Here is a 23,361-nt window from a genome sequence, read left to right as displayed (position 1 = left end):
CCAGGACCGGATGGGATCTATCCCAGGTTGCTGAGGGAGGTGAGAGAGGAAATAGCTGGGGCCCTGGCAGATATCTTTGTGGCATCCTTAAATACAGGTGAGGTGTCGGAGGACTGGAAGGTTGCTCATGTTGTCCCCCTGTACAAGAAGGATAGTAGGGATATTCCGGGTAACTACAGACCAGTGAGCCTGACATAGGTGGTGGGAAAGTTGCTGGAGGGATAGGATCTATTTATATTTAGAAAATAATGGGCTTATCAGTGATTGGCAACATGGTTTTGTGCAGGGGAAATCGTGCCTTACCAACTTAATAGAGTTCTTCGAGGAAGTGACAAAGTTAATAGATGAAGGAAAGGCTGTTGATGTCATATACATGGACTTTAGTAAGGCGTTTGATAAGGTTCCCCATGGTAAACTAATGGAGAAAGTGAAGTCACATGGTGTGCAGGGTGTTCTAGCTAGGTGGATAAAGAACTAGTTGAGCAACAGGAGACAGACAGTAGAAGTTGAAGGGAGCTTCTCGAAATGGAGAAAGGTGACCAGTGGTGTTCCACAGGGGTCAGTGCTGGGGCCACTGTTGTTTGTAATATACATAAATTGTCTGGAAGAGGGTGCTGTTGGTATGATCAGCAAGTTTGCAGATGACACAAAGATTGGTGGAGTAGCAGAAAGCGTAAGGGCCTGTCAAAGAAAACAGAAGGATATAGATAGACTGGAGAGTTGGATGGAGAAGTGGCAGATGGATTTCAATCCAGACAAATGTGAGGTGATGCATTTCGGCAAGAGTAATTCTAGAGCGAATTATACAATGAATGGAAGAGCCTTGGGAAAAGTTGATGGGCAGAGAGATCTGGGAGTACAGGTCTGTTGTACCCTGAAGGTTGCTGCACAGGTGGATAGAGTGGTCAAGAAGGCATATTGTACGCTTGCTTTCATTGGACGGGGTATTGAGTATAACAGCTGGCAAGTCATGTTAAAATTGTACAAGACATTGTTTTGGCCACATTTAGAATACTGTGTACAGTTCTGGTCACCACATACCAAAAGGATGTGGACACTTTGGAGAGGGTGCAGAGAAGGTTTACGAGGATGTTGCCTGGTATGGAAGGTGCTAGCTATGAAGAGAAGTTGAGTAGGTTAGGATCGTTTTCATTAGAAAAAAGAAAATTGAGGGGGGGACCTGATTGAGGTTTACAAAATCATGAAGGGTATAGACAGGGTGGATAGAGATAAGCTTTTTCCGAGGGTGAAGGATTCAATAATGCTCACGCTTTCAAGGTGAGATGTGGAAAGTTTAAGGGGGATACACGTGGCAAGTACTTCACACAGAGGGTGATGGGCGTCTGGATTGTGTTGCCAGCAGAGGTGGTAGAGGCAGACATGGTAGATTTATTTAAGATACGTCTGGACAGATGCATGAGTAGGTGGGGAGCAGAGGGATACAGATGCTTAGGAATTGACCGACAGGTTTAGATAGTGGATTTGGATCGGCTCAGGCTTGGAGGGCTGAAGGGCCTGTTCCTGGGCTGTAAATTTTCTTTGTTCTCCAGGGTGGCATGGTGGCTCAGCGGTTTGCACTGCTGCCTCACAGCGCCAGGGACCTGGGTTCAATTCCTGCCTTGTGCAACTGTCCGTGTGGAGTTTGTACATTCTCCACGTGTCTGTGTGGGTTTCCTCCGGGTGCTCTGCTTTTCTCCCACAGTCCAAAGATGTGCAGGTTAGGTGAATTGGCCATGCTACTTTGCCCGTAGTGCTAGGTGCATTAGTCAGGGGTAAATGTAGGGGGATAGGTCTGGGTGGGTTGCTCTTTGGAAGGTCAGTGTGGACTTGTTGGGCCGAAGGGCCTGTTTCCACACTGTAGGGAATCTAATCTCAGGTACCTTTAAACCAAAATTTCATAGAATTACTCTGCAGCTCAGAGAAAAGAGGAGGCCACTATCTGACTGATTCTTGCCACACACAGGCTCCTCCCTTCACCCACGTACCTTTATAAGGCTTTCCCTTACATGTGTCTGTATGACTCATCTTAACTAACAAGAAAGAATTGTATTCATATGACAGCTTTCCCCATAAAGAGTTTTACAATTGCTGATGTGTTTTTGAAGTTTAATTACTGTTATAAGATAAAGAATGAAACAAATAACGCGCCCCCGCCCCCACCATCCCCAGTCCACAGCAAGCTCCTACAAACAGCAGTATGATACGGACCAGATAATTTGTCTTTTATGATATTGATGTGGATGTGCCAGTGTTGGACTGGGGTGGAGAAGGTCAAATCTTTTGCCACCTTTTTGTGATGTTGATTGAGGTATGACATAGGATCTTTCATATTCACCTGACGGGGTAGGCAAGATCTGAACATTTCATCTGAGTTCTCACTGTGCAGCACACCCTCCATACTGCACTGGAGTACCAGCTCAGATTGCTATGGTTGAGTCTGGGAGAGAACCTTTAATATCAGACTATTTTAGTACGGGGTCTTTGGATCTCCAAAGATCAGGCTTAATTTCTAGGTTACTTTGAGGCAACGGACATTTAATGTCTGTTTGTGATGGTAAAGCTACACAGCAGCATTCCAATCTTCTTGCAGAAAACTAGCACTAACTACTGAGTCACTGGGACATCCCTGCTTATCCCAGACTCTCATTGACAAATTATTACAGACCCAGCTGCGAGGTGAGAAAACCTTCAGTCCTGAAAGCTTTTGGAAACAGATATATAAGCCAACAAATTATATTTACTATACATGAAATATTTCTAGACAGCTTTACAAAGATAAGCTATTTTGTTTATTTCAAAATATACTTTATTCATAAAAATATTTTTTTATATACGTAGTCACTGAAGCAGTTTGTATCAGTGCAGTAGCACATGAAGGAACAAACATTGGAATTTGACTCTGTCCAACAAACTGACCAAAGGCTTTCTTACTTAAATTATATCTATTTTTCTATCTTTCCCAGTGTATCACACAGTCAATTTGGTGAATGGTGTTAGTGCTGTCACTTTTCATTCAGACAACCGAACTGCTCCCAGGTCAACTATGATAAACACTTGCATTTAAAAATAGCAAATATTCCGTAGAGGTTCACAGAATAGAAACAGATGTCAGGCAATAGTAAAAGAATGAAGAGAGATGACTGTAAAGAATTGTTAGAGTTTGATTTACGTTGAATATAAAGCACACAAAACAACCTCTTGGTTCAACTGACCCAATTTGCAATTTAAACTCCATGGAATCGTTCTCAGATCTCTGTTCATTTAAGCTGGACCAATGTAACATTCCACGCCTTTCCTACACGTGTCATTATCTAGTGTTTCTCCTTACCGATGTTTTTTTCTGGCTGGGCCATATTTATTGGCCATCTATTGTGCAGGTTTCAAGAAGGCTTTACAAACACTGAGTGAAGTAGCAAAGCAGAAAGATTTATGAGGGGTGGTTTTACTGAGTGCTCTGCAACTAGATGAAGCCTTCCCCTCTCCTTGCCTCGCCCATCTCTCCTTCCCTCACAACCCCCATTTCCCTCTCCCCTCCCTTGCCCACCTCACTTTGCCAATCCCCCATCACCCTCTCCTTAATACCCTCCCTCGCCCCATCTCCAACATGGGCCAAGTGAGGTGAAGGCCAACAGAATAATTGCTGACATTTTCACACAGGCTCTCTCACAGCAGGAGTCAGGCCTCAGTTAGCAATCGATTAGGCCATGCCTTCCCGTCAAAAAAGACACAAGCATTTTAAAGGGGCCTCACAGCTGTCAGAAATCAGTCCAGGCTCTGCGGTAGTCATTGCTGCTTTTGGAGCTCCCTATCTCAAAATCTCATCTCATGGCCCTACTTGGGAGTCACGACCCACGGTTTAGGAAGCTTGGCCATAGGTTCAGTATAGACAAAGGAGGCAGTGAACTACCTCAAACAACTTCCAACATATGCCACATGCAGTTAATAGTGGAAAATATCATCAGTTACCAGTAGTGGCCATCTGGGCAAATACCACATAGAGTCACAATCAAAGTTATATACAACATGGAAACAAACCTTCGGTCCAACTCATCACCACCGATCAGATATCCTAAGTTAATCTAGTCCCATTTGCCAGCATTTGGCCCATATCCCTCTAAACCCTTCTTATTCATGTATCCATCTAGATGATTTTCACATGTTGTAATTGTACCAGCCTCCACCACTTCGTCTGATAGTTTGTTCCATACACATACCACTCTTGCCATGAAAAAGTTGCCCCTTAAATCTTTACCCTCTCATCATAAATCTGTGACCTCTAATTTTGGAATCTTGCCACGAAAAAGTTACCCCAATAAATCTTTATCCTCTCATCCTAAATCTGCGTCCTCTAATTTTGGACTCCCCTACCCTGGGAAAAAGACCCTATCCATGCCCTTGCTTGATTTTATAAATCTATATAAGGTCACCCTCTCAGCTTCCAATGCTTCCATATTCACATCCAAATCACTTACATACATGACATGGTAATGAGCGGTGCAGATCAGAATTTCATGCAAAGACCCCATTACAGGGAAACAATCCCAGAAGACCCAGAGAAAGGACTTTTTGGAGGAATGTGAATTTACCACTTTCAGAGCTTAACCTCACTGAAAAGATATAAACTGTCAGTCAGCTGGTGAGATGCAATTACTGACAGAGAGACACAACAGCAGCCCTGGAAAGAGCAACAGGGAAAGATCAGTACTCCAAAGACAAATAATTCATTGAGTAGCTGGTAAGAGATGCATGGAAAAGAGTGTGGGCTATGAAAAGAGAGAAAACACCGCCACACTTAGAAAAAGACAGAGACCTTAGCAAAGGAAGCTCTATAAAGTTAGGTATCACCAGGGGAAATTCTACCAAAAATGGCACAAAATGTAGAAAATGAAGGCAAAGGAGTTTAAAAGAGAGTTCTCACCTTTCACAATGAATATTGCTGACATTTGAGAACAGGCACCATGAGGCACAGCTACAGGGGACAGTGAAACAGCCAGTGAGATCATTTAAACTGGGAGCTTCTGAATGAGAAGACGTCACAACGTGTTGAAGCTGGAAAAGAACAAATTTAGAGACAGCCAGTGAAAAAGTGTGCCAAGCGCAGAAAACTCAGGAGAAACTAAAAATTCAAAAAGGCTGGGATTCAGAAATTAAATTGCAACAACAGTGGAAAGATTTAAAAAGGGCGCAGTCAGACAATTTTATTTTAAAATTTGGGTCGAAGAAATGTCTTGGTGTTTGGGAAGGATAATTAAGAACTGTCAATTTTTGCCTTAGTTTTGGGTGCAGAAGTTGAGACTGTGAAAGAATTGGGAAAATCAGAAAACAATACTGAGATACAGTACAGCCTCACAGCGCCAGGGACCTGGGTTTAATTCCCACCTCGGGCGACTGTCTGTGTGGAGTTTGCACATTCTCCCCGTGTCTGCGTGGGTTTCCTCCGGGTGCTCTGGTTTACTCCCACAGTCCAAAAGATGTGCAGGCCAGGTGAATTGGCAGTGATAAATTGCTTATAGTGTTAGGTACGTTAGTCGGGTGTAAATGTAAGGGAATAGGTCTGGTTGGGTTGCTCCGCCCTGGGTTAGTCGGAGGGTCGGTGTGGACCTGTTGGGCCAAAGTGCCTGTTTCCATATTGTAGGAAATCTAATCTAAAAATGTTAAAGATTGAAAGCAGTAATTCACAGCAGAACAGCCAGTAGTGCAATTTAAAACTTTCCTGATGAATTTAATACAACATTACAGCAACACAGTTTAAAATGACTGTCAATCTATATGCTGTACAGAGTCTAACAAGCTCTGCAGAGTGGATTTTAAGACTTAGTTAATGAATACAATAATACCAGCCAAAAGATCAGCAGATTGCAAGCAGTATTGAAATGATTTACATCTAAAACAACTTTGTAGCAATAAGAATTAGTCATCAGATTAAAAAGAATGAAGGTAGAGATGAGTCAGTGTCAGTGCTATGGAAAAGCAAAGCCTTGCAGGCGTAGGCAATATCCAGCCTGGATAAATTCAACCTGGGTCCCTGGCACTGTGAGGCAGCAGTGCTCACCACTGTGCCACCCAGATAGCAGAACTGTCAATGCCAGTGACAGAGATAGTGCTGAGTGAACAATCCTTCAGTATTACAAGTGAGAGTCTGAAAAAGGCCACTTCACCCCACAGACAGTGAGTGAATACATTTAACCAGATCAACAAACTGCAGGAGATTAACTCTGTATGATTCTACATGAACCAGAACAATGCCCACAGATATGCTCAAAAACAAGGAATTGCCTGATCTAAATATCCAGGATACTGTGAGAAAAGAGAATACTTCCACCAATCAGAAATAATTTGCTTGGTCTTGAAATTCAGGATACTACAAGGAAGAAAGTATTTCTTTTCACACGGAGCTTGATTCCAGATGGACATTCACATGTTTACAGGTTCCCCACAGGTGATATGAGATAACTAACTGAGTTAGCAAAGACCTCTCTTGAAAGAAATTCAGGAGATTGCAGATAAGAAAATGGACCAATGTCATGCTCGATAAGGAATGAAGTCCTCTTCGAAGTACATTGTGAGACCAAGGGTTCTTCATCAGAGAAATGATCCATGGATCAGAACCAAGATCTAAAGGCTTACTTCTGCTCCTACTTCTTTTGATGCAGCCTGCAAGCAGAAGACCTACCGTTCTTCCAAATCAGAAGAGAGTGAGAAAACGGAAACATCTAGAACACCTGCATTTCTGAAGTCAGAGATTTGGGGGCAATGAGGTAATGAAAAGATAATGTAGCTATATGCGTGATGCAAACTGGGTTAAATACAGGGGAAAAACTTGGGAGGAGTTGTCATAACGGTTCTAAAAGAGTTAATATTGAAGTTGCATCTGCTCGATGCAATCTGATGATGTCACGCATAGCCTTTGGGTAGAGAGGGTGAGTTCTACATTTGCCTTCATAGGGAATAGATGTACTCTGCACAACTCCCATGTGTCCTTAGTAATTAAACCAATCTGGGAAAGTAAACTGGCCTTAATGCTATTATGCAATAAACTATTTTATTAACGAAGACAAGCGCTTCATCAGTTCGCCACCAGACTGACCAGTTGTTTATCCTCCATCATTGATCGTTGCACAGGCTTTAGGCACATTAAGGAAGTGCAGTGGTAGCAAACAATCTCAAACAGCGCTTACCCTGCGTCCCACACTGGCAGAGTTGGCAGATACCATGAGGTGCCAGCAGTGGCAATCGGATACCACAAATGCAGAGCCAAAATTGGGGCAGTCAATTCTGTTTCCAAACCTCTATCAACAGGAGATCTAAATTTAAACCTTTTTTGTAGTGATGTACGATATAATCCATATGTCTTTACATTAGCCTTCTTTTCCTTTCTTCCCTGGAGGTAACTTCTGCTGGGGTAGGGTGGCCACCTGATGCTTTGTGGGTGAATCCAGAAGGTGAATTTGATCGTATGAGGCTTCAGAGTGGGGTTAGTCTTGTTCCCACTTGATACTAACTCTCCAACAGGCTTCACAGCAGGGAATCCAGGGTAACCTGCATTGACCTTTAGTGTCTCTTCCTGTCTTCAAGGATTGCATCCAATTTTAGCATTATCCAGAAAAAGGGCAGCACAGATCAATGGTTGAACCTGGTGATAGAATAGTGCACCTTGAACAGTGGTCTTTGTGACAGGAGTGCATTTATCTGCACAGACCAATGTATTAAACTGAATAGAAGATTGTTCCAGGCTATGTCTACCTGTTGGAAATGGAGCAGTGGAGGGCTGAAACTGGCATCAATTCAACCACTGCTCCTTCAAATGCTGTTGATTTGACAATTGGCATCAAAAGACAATTAAGAGAAAGTGAGGACTGCAGATGCTGGAAGTCAGAGTCAAAAAGTGTGGTGCTGGAAAAGCACAGCAGGTCAGGCAGCGTCTCAGAAGCAGACGAGTCAACATTTCAAGCATAAGCTCTTCATCAGGAATGGCACATTTGAAACGTCAACTCTCCTATCCTCGGATGCTGCCTGACCAGCAGTCCTTTTCCAGCACCACACTTATTGAATCAAAAGACAATTAGAAAGTAAACATGGTTTAGATGGGAGGCTACTTGTAAAATGAAAATGGGATTGTATGATATACATAGGAGCTGAAAATGTGTTGCTGGAAAAGCGCAGCAGGTCAGGCAGCATCCAGGGAACAGGAGAATCGACGTTTCGGGCATAAGCCCTTCCTGAAGAAGGGCTTATGCCCGAAACGTCGATTCTCCTGTTCCCTGGATGCTGCCTGACCTGCTGCGCTTTTCCAGCAACACATTTTCAGCTCTGATCTCCAGCATCTGCAGACCTCACTTTCTCCTCAATGATATACATAGGACCCTAACTTCAGTTTGAGGTATAAAATGAGCTGATGTGTAACCTGTGTTATATTCCTCAGAAGAGCTTAGAGCACAGAACCGCAATGTTAGTACAGCATACAGAACCTGCAAAAAAACCAGGTGTGAGGCCTTCAGATCAGGAGACCCACTCAAATATAAGGAATCCAACTATGACCTTTGCAGAGCCATTAAGACAGCCAAGGACCAATACCGATCCAAACTAGAGACCCAGACAGACACCCGGCAACTATGACAAGGACTGAATGACATCACAGGTTATAAAAAGCGACAGTGCAAGATAACAGACGATGACACATCCTTCCCAGATCGTCCCAACACCTTCTATACTCGCTTTGAGCAGAATTTCAGCGGAGAGGTAACATCTATTCTGACAAGTCCTGACGAACCTATCCCAACAGCCACTGCATCAGAGGTCAGGTCAGTTTTCCTTCATGTGAATCCAAGGAAAGCGATGGGACCAGACGGAGTACCAGGCCGTGCACTCAGAGCATGCGCAGATCAACTGGCAGAGGTCTTCTCGGACATCTTCACCCTCTCCCTGCAGCAGGCCACTGTCCCTGCCTGTTTCAGGAGGGCCAACATCATCCCTGTGCCTAAGGCGGCTCATGCAGCATGTCTCAATGACTACCGCCCAGTGGCCCTAACTTCGTGGGTCATGAAGTGCTTTGAAAGGCAGGTCATGGCGTGAGTCAACTCCAGCCTCCCCAGTACTCTTCACCAACTCCAATTTATTTATCAGATCAACAGATCCATATCAGATGCCATATCACTTGCCCTTCACTCCTCCCTAGAACATTTTGACACCAAGAACAGTTATGTAAGAATCCTACTCATTGACTACAGTTCAGCCTTCAACACTATTACCCTCTTGAGACTGATTACTAAACTTAGCAATCTCGGACTAAGCCCCACTCTCTGCAACTGGATCCTCAGTTTCCTGACCACAGGCCACAATCAATGAATATTGGGGACAATATTTCATCCTCACTAACACTGAACACTGGACCCCCCCCCCAGGGGTGCGTACTCAGCCCCCTATTGCACTCACTGTATACCCATGACTGTGTTGCCAAATACCAGACTAATGCCATTTACAAGTTCGCTGATGACACCACCATAGTCGGTCAAATCTCAGGTGGCGATGAAACAGACTACAGAGGTGGAAAACCAGGAAAAATGGTGCACTGAGAACAACCTAGCTCTCAATGTTGGCAAAACCAAGGAACTCATTATTGACTTTCGGCGGGATGTTACTCATGCCCCCCCTACACATTAACAGCACAGAGGTGGAACGAGTGGAGAGTGTCAAGCTCCTGGGAGTGGTCATCCACAACAAGCTTTATTGGACTCTTCATGTGGACGCACTTGTTACAAAGACCCAACAACGTCTCTTCTTCCTCGGCCAGCTGAGAAAATTTGCATGACAGCGAATACCCTTGCCAACTTTTATAGGTGCGCCATCGAGAGCATTCTGTCTGGATGTATCACTACCTGGTATGGCAACTGTACCATTCAAGATCAGAGACGGTTACAGAGAGTGGTGAACTCAGCCCAGACAATTACAAAGACTAACTTCCCATCTGTAGAATCCATCTCCCAGGCCCACTGTCAAGGAAAGGCCGCCAGCATTCTCAAAGATCTATCCCACCCTGGCAATGTTTTTCTACAACCTCTACCATCAGGGAGAAGGTACAGAAGCCTGAACACACGCACCAGCCGGTTTCAAAACAGTTTCTACCCAACTGTTGTTAGAAAACTGAATGGACTCACAAACTCTTAACCTGTACCCATGTTTTTGTTTTGCTGCTGTTTATCTATTATTTACTATCTATGCTACTTAACTCTGTCTGTATTGCTCGCAAGACAAAGCTTTTCACTGTGCCTCGATACATGTGACAATAAATTCAATTAAATTCCATTCAGTCTCCTACCAGTGTTAAAGCTCCACCACTAAAGACTCATCTCAGTCCTCTTCATCCCACCTTCTCAATACATTCTTCCACTCCTTGCTACCTTTTGTGTTAATTCACCTCACCCCTAACTGCATCCATCCTATTAATTTTAAATTCTCATCATGGTAGCAACTTTCACATCCCAACCAGTCTGGACCTGGGAACCTAGCCACTGCTCTTTACATTAGCCATTCTCAAAATGCCAGTGTTGTATTATAAATGCTATTCTTACCGACACACAAAATCACTCCATTAAACCACAAACATAAATACCCTCAGGATGAGCTGAAATCCATAAGAATGAGAGGCAATCTCATTGAAATATAAGATTCTGAAAGGGTGTGGAGGGCAGATGCTGGGAGGTTGTTCCTGCTGATCAGAGAATCTAAGACATGGTGGGGAACAGTCTCTGGATAAAGGGCTGAGAATCATAAAATCCCTACAATGCAGAAAGAGGCCATTCGGCCCATCGAGTCCACACTGACCCTCCAACCAGCATCCCACCTCGGCCTCACGCTATCCTACATTTACCTTGGCTATTCAGGGCGACACGGTGGCTCAGTGGTTAGCACTGCAGCCTCACAGCACCAGGGTCCTCGGTTCGATTCCCACCTGTCTGTGTGGAGTTGGCCCATTCTCCCTGTGTTTGCGTGGGTTTCCTTCGGGTTCCCCAGTTTCATCCCACAATCCAAAGATGTGCAGGTCAGGTGAATTGGCCATGCTAAATTGCCCACAGTGTTAGGGGTAAATATAGGGTAGGGGTTTGGGTGGGTTTCTCTTCAGAGGGGCAGTGTGGACTTGTTGGGCTGAAAGGCCTGTTTCCCCACTGTAGCTAATCTATTAGGCTGAGGTATGGAGAGATTAGATCACTCAGATGATCCTGGAGGCGTGTGGATTCTCCTGTGTTGTATATTGTGAAGTCCGGGAATAGATAGATTTTTGGTCTCTCCTGGAATCGAGGATTATAGGGAATGAGCAGGAAACTGGAGTTGAAGCCCATGGCTGACATTGCTTAATGGACTGAATGGTCTCCTCCTGTTCCTATTTCTTGTTCTCTGGTAATCATGTGAGAATTGCTAGCATTTTGTTCTCTTCTCTTCTCTGCAGGAGTGTTATAGTAATTCCTAAAACCTGCACCGTGGACCTTCCAATTCATATGAACCACTAGATTTTATATAACAGAATGCACTGGACTTTATACAACAGAATGGCAAGAAGATCTATTTCTATTACAAAAATACTGGTAAAACCACATTTGTGATGTTTATTTGGGATGTTTGTCACTTGTAAGAATTTAACAGTTATTTGTTGAAAAATAACGTTGGGCTTTGAATGACTGCTTTTTCTTATTCAGGGCAAAAATAAATAAAATAACTCATCTGTAAAGAGGTGAAAAGGCAGAGTGAATAATGTTTAGTGATACTGGCAGTTTGGTGTTTCCCCTTCCTCCCTCCCTCTCTCTGTCTGAGCTCTATCTGATCGGATTACATGTGGTTTCCAGATCCTGCACCTGGATATACACCACAAGAAGCCATCCATCTTCATCACTGTCAACACAAATTGAGCTCCTGACACCCTGCTCCATGCCCAATCTCTGTCCAAGGCAGGGAGCTGGTAAAACCAATTCACATCTCAGTCCACCTGGAGGGAGATCTGGATTAAACCTGACTGGCCTCCCTTGTGTTTTCTCTTTCTCTCTCTCTCTCTCTCTCTTTCTCTTTCCTTCTCTCTCATATCCCATGGACTGCAGAAATAGCATGCTTCCCTGCTCCAAGTCCAATACCATCCATTCCTGGGGATGCAAAATTGGACAGCTTGTGCTCAACCTAATGGGGCCCCGGAGACAGACGAGACTAGAGGCCAGCAGCGAAGGGACGATTCTGCGACCAGCCTCAATAGGCCTGTCCTGACAGTGCTCCCAACAATTCCCACAGTCTCTAGTGCACCTGGACCACAGCTGCAGCCACTATACAGTGCAGCTCATGAGATCCTACTTCCCATCCACCTCAAACCATGTCCCCTGTTGCTGTATCATGCACTCTTCAGGGTCAGCATTAGTGGGAATGCAGAAACAATTCTCTGTTCAGGCTTCCAACTGATTATTCCAGCTTGCTTTACATTCAGCACAAGATATTTTTACTTTATAGCCACCATTGTTTGCTCTTTTTTTAGAAATGTACAACTTAATTGAGATTGTAGAGTGTAAGCATGTTCCTGCATTTTTCAAATAGCTCTGTCCATCCCTCAAGTATTTACTCAACTGTTGCATGTACCCTCCCACTGCACATTCACACAGCCTGACTTACAGACTCACATTCTGGATTAGTGGTGCTGGAAGAGCACAGCAGTTCAGGCAGCATCCAAGGAGCTTCGAAATCGACGTTTCGGGCAAAAGCCCTTTTATTCCTGATGAAGGGCTTTTCCCTGAAATGTCGATTTCGAAGCTCCTTGGATGCTGCCTGAACTGCTGTGCTCTTCCAGCACCACTAATCCAGAATCTGGTTTCCAGCATCTGCAGTCATTGTTTTTACCTTACAGACTCACAAACCCACATAGGCTGACTTACAGACTCACAAACCCACACAGGCTGACTTACAGACTCACAAACCCACACAGGCTGATTACAGACTCACAAACTCACACAGGCTGACTACAGACTCACATTCCCACACAGGCTGATTACAGACTCACAAACCCACACAGGCTGATTACAGACTCACATACCCACACAGGCTGATTACAGACTCACATACCCACACAGGCTGATTACAGACTCACAAACCCACACAGGCTGACTACAGACTCACATACCCACACAGGCTGATTACAGACTCACAAACCCACTCAGGCTGACTTACAGACTCACAAACCCACACAGGCTGAGTACAGACTCACATACCCACACAGGCTGATTGCAGACTCACAAACCCACTCAGGCTGACTTACAGACTCACAAACCCACTCAGGCTGACTTACAGACTCACAAACCCACACAGGCTGAGTACAGACTCACAAACCCACACAGTGACTTACAGACTCACAAACCCACACAGTGACTTACAGACTCACAAACCCACACAGGCTGATTACAGACTCACAAACCCACACAGGCTGACTTACAGACTCTCATTCACATAGGCAGACACACGTGCACACAAATGCACAACATCCACATGCACAGCCACTCATCAATATTCACTGTAATTTTCTTTGCTGCTGTGTGGACGTATGTGGTCTGTGTGCAGCAGTGGCTTCTGGAAGTGGAAATCATTCATCAGAACAGAGTCAGTAAGTGTGTTACTTCCCAGGGGTTGCATAACCACACAGCTTAGAAAGAATTTTTTGCACTCACACACAGATTCACACATCTACATGGAAACACACACACACACACACACACACACACACATGCACACGCACACACATGCGCACACACACGCACAGATGCACACACACATGCACATGCATATACATGCACACACACATGCACACACACGCACAGACGCACACACACATGCACATGCATACACATGCACACACAAGCACTCACACAAGTACACATGCACACGCACACACATGCACACACACGCACACACATGCACACACACACACAGAGGCTCTCTCACACACATACACACACCACACATGTGTTAAGTACATGCAAACATAAACAAGTAAACACATATACAAGCCTCTAAATAGATGTGGGAACACAGATCGGTTCACATGCACACAAGTGCATGCACATACATGCATACATAAGCACACATACAATAACACATATACTGACAGGACAGCATTCAGGCAAATACAGGAACACATGGACAAACACAACAGACGTAGCCATTCATGATTCTAAAAACCTCTCCTCTTGACTTTCTTCTCGACAAAGAGCACAATCCCAACTTCTTCAAGCTATCTTCAAAACTGAAGTTTTTTCAATCCTGGGACCAATCTTGTCAATCACATCTGCACTCTCACCAATGCATTCAAATCACTCCTGTAAGATGGTGCTGTACCACTGTACACAACACTACAAGCACAACTGCTTTGCATAGAATCAAGAGCAAAGGAAGTTGCCAATTGGCTCAGCTGCTCCATGTCAGTGATTATGCTGCATCAGAGCTTCCTCCCAGTCTATTTCATTCAACACTGTTGGCATGTATTTACCAAGCTGCAGCTTAAAACTGCAAATGCTATTCTTCTTAACGACTCCATGTAGTCACATGTTCCAATGACCAACACTCCCTCACTGTCACGATAATCTATTCTGAAGCCTTTGCCTATTTCCTCGCAAATTGGTGTCGTAAAAGAATATCGCAGCAGCGTAATCAATACTTTACCTTCTTCCATCTACTCATGTGGGCAAGCCACAGCCTCTACTTGATGTCTTACACAGAACAGGTCTGCCAGTGAGCAAGGGATGGTGCAGCTTTTTGACATTTGGGCACAGAACCACTGCCTTTCTGTTTCTAAGGCAACACGATACCATTATGACCCAGTTGCAGAAAAATCACATGTGGGACACATTATTCGGAGCACTTGATTGCAAAATGATATTTGACTATATTTCTACAGGGTTATTATTCCACACTTTAATTCTTTGGATAATGCAAACCATCTGGGAAGATTCTACTGTGAAATGTGGCAACCATTGAGTCAGACTTAAGTGATGGAGGTGGCTAAACGTGGAAACTAAATATTATTATTCCTAAGTAAATTTATCAACAAAAGCAGCTCTATTTAAACTTATTTATGGGATATGAATGTTGCTGTCTGAGCCAACATTTATTGCCTATTTCTAGGTGCCCTTGAGAAGGTGGTGGTGGACTGCCTGCTGGAACCATTGAAGTCTATGGAGGGTAGGCATACCCACGGTGCTGTTAGGAAGGAGTACAGGTCGTTCTACTATAACGCACATTTCGTTAACACGAATTCACTACAATGTGATTGACAAATTGGGGACACTGTTTCTAAAGTGCAAAGTTTTAAAGCATGTATTCTAACCAGACTCCAGCCCATTAGTTTAAATGGTGCTGCTATTACATGATTTTCTAATAACACACGAACGGAACTGCTGCGTTATAGCAGAACGGACTGTACCAGGACTGTGACCCAATGACGCTAAGGGAATGGTAGTATAATCCCAAGTCAGAATGGAGGGGAACTTGCAGATGGTGGTGTTCCCATGTATCTGCTGTCCTTGTCCTTCCAGACAGCAGAGATGCTGATGAAGGAGCCTTAGTGAGCTACTGCAGAGCATCCTGTGGATGATTCACACTGCTGTCACCGTGCATCAGGGTGGAGGGAGTGATATTGAGTCCGATGGATGGGATGTTAGCGAAGTGAGCAGGTTTGCCTTGGCTGGCCTTGAGTCTGACGTATATTTTTGGAGGTACACCCATCCAGGATATTTGGATTTGTAGGTTCCACCTTAGGGTATAGATGTCATTGACCATGCCTGCGTTTCATCTTGTTGCAAAAATATAGTTTATTTTAAAAAAAACTTTATGTGCATAAAAAAGCCAAACAACATTAGAATTTGATATTTTCTAAGAGTTTTGCTGCTGTCACAAATCAAAGGCATTTTCTCCTCTTGCAGGAAACTATTTACATTCATTTTGAGGCATGTGAGGGTCTGACAACTGAATAGAGTCTTGTTATACTTTGACAGAAAGACTTCAGACTGTGGTCTTTCCCAATTGCACCTTGACAGCAGCTGCCCCAAGCTTTAGTGTGTCCCTCAGCACGTAGTCCTGAACCTTGGAATGCACCAGACTGCAACACTCAGTCAAGGTCAACTCTTGCCACTGGAAGACAAACAAGTTTCGGGCAGACTAAAGAGTGTCTTTCACTGAGTTGATGGTCCTCCAGGCACAGTCAATGTTTGTCTCGGGGTGCGTCCTGGGGAACACACTGTAGAGCACAGGGTCCTGCGTCACAGTGCTGCTCAGGATGAAACTCAACAAAGACCACTACCCCAGATCGCTCTTGAGAAATTGGTGATGGGTTTTCTAGCCTTGTATGCAGTACACATACCCCCATGGTACTGTAAGAGAGGCAGCATTTTCACCCAGTGACAGTGAAGGGGTAGCTATTCCAAGTTAGGAATTCACCCATTGTGCCTCCATCAGCAAATAATGGATGAGTTTTCCTGAACTGGAGAGGGACGATTAAATTGTCTCAAGTTGCACTTAAGTTATGCATAAGTGGGCAATTAGATCAATAGGTTTCCCTTTTAATCCCCTTCCCATCATTGACTTTCACTTACTGTTGCCCTTCTCCTGGAAGACTGATGCCCAGCTTGACATGTCACTCGCAATCATGCCTGACTCAGTGAGCAGCATCTGATTCAGTCTGGTTTGTGACTTGAAGGAGAACATACAAGTGGTGCCACCCTTGATCTCCTTGGTGGGCCCAGGTTCCTGATTAGGAGGTGCTGCCAAAACTATCCTCAATGAATTGCCTCACTGCCTCCAGTGGGTAGTGTTCATTGCAGTCAGAGTGGAGATGGAGGGAGGATGGATGCTTAGGTCGTTGGATGAGATGCCAAACAAACGCACTACTAGGGATTTGCATTTCTAAGCAAACCAGCATAAAAAGTTACAAAACGTCAGTGGTTCGAACTCCACCCTGTGCTAAGGTAGTGAACCACAGTCGCTAGGGCAGCAGGAAGGGCAGGTCAAGTGACCTCATTGTATGTGGGCAACAGACAGGGAGACCAGACTGGGCTTAGCTGCTGATTATTGTTCAACGATTCTATGCAAAATACTTTGTTGACATGTCTTGTCAAGGGTCATGCATAAAAGATGGCTATTTGTGAGAGGCATTGGACAGCAACTGGTGTCCAATCATTAACTCCGTAAGGAGTCAATGTTGGGAAAATTTGGAGAAAGGTTTAAAAATAAACTTTACCATAGCATTAGGTCATTCTAACAGAGTATATTCTCATGTCCTTTGGTCTCAATCTTTCCAGTGCCTTGTCTTTCCAATACACACACTGTCAGTCCTCCTCCAAACAGAGAAGTCACAAAGGGATGAGGGGGAGAGTGGTGAGGGTGAGTCACTCTTTCGTGACCATCATCCTTTCTGCATCATCTTCTCTGGGGAGAGAGTTCCAATCTTCATTCAACTCCTCCCCCTTACAATGTGACTTCATAGAAATTGGGGAATGATGGAGAACACTCTCACCTTTTGAGCCAGAAAGTTGTGGGTTCAAATCATTCTCTCTATACTAGAGCACAGAAATCCAGGCCGACACGCCAGTGCAGTATTGTGAGCATGTTACACCATGAGAGGAGCTGTCTCTCTGGTGAGATGTGAAAGAGAAGCCCTGGCCATCTGCTTTCTGAGTTGGGCGTTAATTCAAAGGAGTGTCATGGAATTAACCTCAGGAGCTGGGTCAACATTTACCCCTCTACCAATGTCATAAAGAACAGATTAACTGAATGTTATGACATTGCAGTTTGTGGGATCTTGCTGTGTGAAAAATAGCTGTTCTTTTTCCTACATTGCAACCTTTAACTCAATTTCAGAAATATCTCGTTGGCTGTAAAGTATTGTTGTTCCTCCTATTGAAGTTATAAAGGGTGCTGTATAAATGCAAATCTTTTTTTCTGAAGCAAACCTTAAGCCTTGGTAGTTGCAGTTTACAGATGTGTTTCAGTTTTGCACAGGCCTCATTCATATTTAGCCTTCTAACATTTTCCTCTGGCAGGGGACCCCAGGGAAAGGTGTTTGGGGAAAGTGGGCAGAAAGGGGTCGTGTAGAGATTTGTGGTGTTGGTGAGGGGGAGGTGGTGGAGGTCTCGCTATTGATCATCATGATCCCTTGGAGATTTAAACACATATAGCTCCACATAGACCAATAAACAAAGATACTGCCCTTTCAAGATGTTTGCCATACGGTTCCAACCTGTGGTGTTGAAATACCTCATGGGATCCCAGAGGGATGCCTCATCCATTAATGCCTTGTAAAATCCTGGGCACTTAATACTTTTGACAACCAGCTGGCAGTTATAGAGGGAAAGATAGCAATCTGTAAAAGGCTGAATCTATTTGTTCCAATTAATATAAACCTACGCAGAAAACAGGTGTCTGATTTATTGAGAGACTGGGGACTATTCTGAGAGAAACTGTTCTCTTGCAGACACAAAATCCAGATTCCACGCACAGTTCTTGAAACAATTTTGTTATTTATATGCGTCTCATTCCAAATTTTCTCTGTGGGCGATACTGATTCTTGATAAGTTCTTCAAAAGCCCTAGCTCAGCCGCTACAGTGGAGCGGACAACAATGAGAGAAAGTGAGGACTGCAGATGCTGGAGATCAGAGTCGAGAGTTTGGTGCTGGAGAAAGCACGGCAGGCCTGGCAGCATCCGAGAAGCAGGAGAATCGCGTTTGGGGGGATAAGCCTTTCATCAGGACAACAACAATGACAGCTTACATTTATATGGCATGCTTAATGACTTGATTGTTGTGCCAACAAAGGAGATACGAGGAAAGAATATCCTTGGGGTGCTAGGAAACCTGGAGAGGCTTGGGAAAGGAATTCTACAGCTTAGGACCCAAGCAGGGAACACTGGAAGTGAGACAGATAGAATTGGAGGGAGGGTTCCTGACGATCTTGCAGGGTTGTGGGGCTAGCGTAATTGCTTCGATAGGGAGAGAGAGAAAGGCCACAGATGGATTTGAACTCGGAGCAGGAAAAGTTAAAAGTTGTGGTAGCATTGATGGACCAGGAGCCAGTGTACGGCAATGAACACAAGGTGCTGGGTGAATGGCACTTGACTTGGGGTGAAGCAAGCACAAGATGCCACTTTGCAAGGTTGGAGAAGCCAAAGAAGGTGGTTTTGATTTGGTTGACATTTGAAGGAGTATTGGATCTTCCCTGGCAAACATCCATGGCTGCTGCCTACTATAAACTCCTCACTGGTGTGGACTTGAGCAAAGTGAAAAAGGCATTAACAACTTTTATATTTTGTTGACTTCCTGCAGCTTTCGGACAGATTTTCGCCTTGTTTTGAAAAGGAAAGAAAAATAAACCGAACCAATCTCAGGGACAGTTGCTGAAGCCTCCAGTGGGTCAGTGACTTTTCTTTGCAGTAAAAATACCTCGTAATAAAATATCTTGCCAGAAGAAGTCTTACAGACAACATGTGGCAGTGTTCTGAAGTGATCTAGGAAATATGGGTTTCCGTCAATACTGACAATCTAATTATCTGTAATTTATGTTTATCTGGAAATCACTTGTGGACTCCGAGATTTGCAGAAGGCTTCACTTTCTATTCTTTCTGCTAAAGGTTTCTGAGCATTTCCTTAGCAAGGGGAATACAGTTCTTCCTGGATTGTACCTCTCCCATGAGCACACATGCATGCACACAAACACACAACACACGCATGCATGTCCAAACAGACACACATTAAATGATTCATTCGGAAAGGAGGGTTAGAGACAGACAAACAGGATAGCAAAGTATTCTAAGTCTGTGGGTCCCAGTGTGCCATGAAGCAATGGACCATTGATTTGTGTTGACAGTGACCCTGTGATCTCAGCGTGGATTGGGAGGTTGAGGGCAGATAATTCCTCAAGAACGCAATCACAGAGTGATTTCCCCTGAGATATCCCAGTGCCCAAGAAGACAAAATAGTTCAAAAAGTGATTCTTCAGATGGAACATAGTGAAAGGACGAGGCCATTCAGCCCCTTGGGCCTCCTCTGCTGCTTAAATAGATTATGCAGGCAAGCAGGAGACTGGAAGAACCCAGCAACCCAGAACTGGGTCCTGCAGAAGGATTACACCCAAAATGTTGACTTCTCCACCTCCTGATGCTGCCTGGCTTGCTGGGTTCTCCCAGCCTCCTGCTTGTCTATTTTGGATTTCAGCTTCTGCAGTTTTTTTGTCTTTACTCAAAAAGATTATGGCAATTTGTACTTCACCGCTGTTTATTTGCCTGTCACCCAAAACCCTTTCTGTTCACACTTGACAAAAATCTATCCATCTCATTCTCATTCATCTGATCCTCAACATCCACACAAGCACTTCTGAGGTTGAGACAGAACTGGAAGTGGGAAAAGTTTCTTTCACTCCTTATCTGTCATCTTCAGATTGTGCCTCATTACTCCGAGTTCAGCAAAGTCTTCCCTTCAGCAGAAACCATGGGGCTGAATGTTACTGGAGCCTGAATGACATGGGCTATGGTGCGTTTCCTGAAAAGTGGGATCACAAGGGAGGGCTTTTGTGGTACAGTGGTAATACCCCTACTGCTGATGCAGTGGGAGAGAAAAAACCAAGACAACCACTTGAGAACATATCGGGTAACATTGCACAAAACATTGATGCTCATATTTCCATACGTGTTTATGGTTTTGTGCAGTATTTGTTTGTTTGTGTCTTTGTCATGCCTCAAATAGGGCAGTACTTACAGGCCTTAAAGAGGTCCTTAAGGAAGAGTGCTAAACTGGAGGAAGGCCAACCATACGAAAATTCGACAGGATCTGGGGGATGTAAATTGGGAGCAGCTGTTTTGAAGGGAAATCCACATTTGATAAGTGGGAGGCTTTTAAACTGAGGTTGATTAGAGTTCAAGAGAGATATGTCCCTGTGAAAGTGAGGGATAGAAATGGCAAGATTAGGGAACCGTGGATGACAGGTGAAATTGTGAGACCAGCTAAGAGGAAAAAGGATGCGTACATAAGGTCTAAGTCACTGAAGTCAGATGAAGCTTTGGAAGAACATCAGGAATGTAGGACCAATCTGAAATGAGGAATTAAGAGGGCTACAAGAAGTCATGAGATTTCCTTAGCGAGCAGGGTTAAGGAAAACCCCAAAGCCTTTTATTCATATACAAGGAGAAAGAGGGTAACAAGGGAAAGGGTTGGCCCACTCAAGGTCAAAGGTGGAAAGATATGTATGGAGTCAGAGAAAATGGGTGAGATTCTTAATGAGTACTTCGGATTGCTATTCACCAAGGAGAGGGACATAGCGGATGTTGAGGTTAGGGATAGATCTTTAATTACTCTAGGTCAAGTTGGCATAAGGAAGGAGGAAGTGTAGTGTATTCTAAAAGGCACTAAGGTGGACAAGTATCCAGGACCGGATGGGATGTATCCCAGGTTACTGAGGGAAGCGAGGGAGGAAATAGCTGGGGCTTCAACAGTTTTCTTTGCAGCATCCTTGAAAATGGGTGAGGTCCCAGAGGACTGGAGAATTGCTAATGTTGTCCCCTTGTTTAAGAAGGGTAGCAGGGATAATCCAGGTAGTTACAGACCTGTGAGCCTGATGTCAGTGGTAGGGAAGCTGCTGGAGAAGATAGTAAGGGATAGGATTACATTACATTTTTTTACATTACATTAGATTAGATTACATTATATTACATTTTTTACATTACATTTTTTACATTACATTACATTACAGTGTGGAAACAGGCCCTTCGGCCCAACAAGTCCACACCAACCCGCCGAAGCGCAACCCACCATACCCCTACATTTCCCCTATACCTAACACTAGGGGCAATTTAGCATAGCCAATTCATCTGACCTGCACATCTTTGGACTGTGGGAGGAAAGCGGAGCACCCGGAGGAAACCCACGCAGACACGGGGAGAACTCCACACAGTCAGTCGCCTGAGGCGGGAATTGAACCCGGGTCTCTGGCGCTGTGAGGCAGCAGTGCTAACCACTGTGCCACCGTGCCGTCCACTAATTTTTTTTAAGATTAGATTTAGATTAGTTTACATTACAGTGTGGAAACAGGCCCTTCTTTGAACTGTGGGAGGAAACCCACGTAGACACGGGGAGAACGTGCAAACTCCACACAGTCAGTCGCCTGAGGCGGGAATTGAACCCGGGTCTCTGGCGCTGTGAGGATATAATCCAATTTGGAAGAAAATGGGCTTATTAGTGATAGGCAACATGGTTTTGTGCAGGGAACGTTATGACTTACAAACCTAATAAAATTCTTTGAAGAGGTGATGAAGTTGATTGATGAGGGAAGAGATGTGGATGTCATATACATGGACGTTAGTAAGACATTTGATAAGGTTCCTCATGATAGGCTGATAAAGAAGGTGAAGTCACATGGGGTCCAGGATGTTCTAGCTAGGTGGATAAAGAACTGGTTAGGCAACAGGAGACAGAGAGTAGTGGTGGAAGGGAGCTTCTCAAAATGGAGACCTGTTACCAGTGGTGTCCTACAGGGATCCGTGAGGGGACCACCATTGTTTGTAATATAAATAAATGGTTTGGAGGAAGGTGTAGGTTGCCTCATTAGCAAGTTTGCGGATGACACTAAGGTTGGTGGAGTGGCAGACAGTGAAGGGGACTCTCAGAGAATACAGCAGAATAAAGATAGATTGGAGAGTTGGGCAGAGATGGCAGATGGAGTTCAATCCAGACAAATGTGAGGTGAATCATTTTGGAAGATGCAATTCCAGAGTAAACTATACAGTAAATGGAAAGGTCCTGGGGAAAATTGATGTACTGAGAGATCTGGGTGTTTGGGTCCATTGTATCCTGAAGGTGGTGACAATAGACAATAGACAATAGGTGCAGGAGTAGGCCATTCTGCCCTTCGAGCCTGCACCACCATTCAATATGATCATGGCTGATCATCCTTACTCAGTATCCTGTTCCTGCCTTATCTCCATAACCCTTGATTCCACTATCCTTGAGAGCTCTATCCAACTTTCTTAAATGAATCCAGAGACTGGGCCTCTACTGGCCTCTGGGGCAGAGCATTCCACACAGCCACCACTTTCTGGGTGAAGACGTTTCTCCTCATCACTGTCCTAAATGGTCTACCTCGTATTTTTAAGCTGTGTCCTCTGGTTTGGCACTCACCCATCAGCAGAAACATGTTTCCTGCCTCCAGAGTGTCCAATCCTTTAATAATCTTATATGTCTCAATCAGATCCCCTCTCAGTCTTCTAAACTCAAGGGTATACAAGCCCAGTCGCTCCAGTCTTTCAGCGTAAGGTAGTCCTGCCATTCCAGGAATTGACCTCGTGAACCTACGCTGCACTCCCT

General features: G+C 44.4%; 1 protein-coding gene across 1 annotated transcript in view; it reads right to left on the bottom strand.

The window, feature by feature from the left end:
• Nucleotides 1–23,361, bottom strand: part of srxn1 (sulfiredoxin 1 homolog (S. cerevisiae)) — a 109,318-nt gene that overhangs the window by 8,474 nt on the left and 77,483 nt on the right. The window contains exon 2 of the mRNA XM_043710818.1: nucleotides 4,919–5,049. Within this exon, the coding sequence (XP_043566753.1) occupies nucleotides 4,919–5,049 (131 nt within the window). The remainder of the gene's footprint in view (nucleotides 1–4,918; nucleotides 5,050–23,361) is intronic.

The sequence above is a fragment of the Chiloscyllium plagiosum genome, chromosome 20 (assembly GCF_004010195.1).
Source record: "Chiloscyllium plagiosum isolate BGI_BamShark_2017 chromosome 20, ASM401019v2, whole genome shotgun sequence".
In the NCBI taxonomy this organism is placed as follows: Eukaryota; Metazoa; Chordata; class Chondrichthyes; order Orectolobiformes; family Hemiscylliidae; genus Chiloscyllium; species Chiloscyllium plagiosum.
This window is presented reverse-complemented; position numbering and strand designations above follow the sequence as displayed.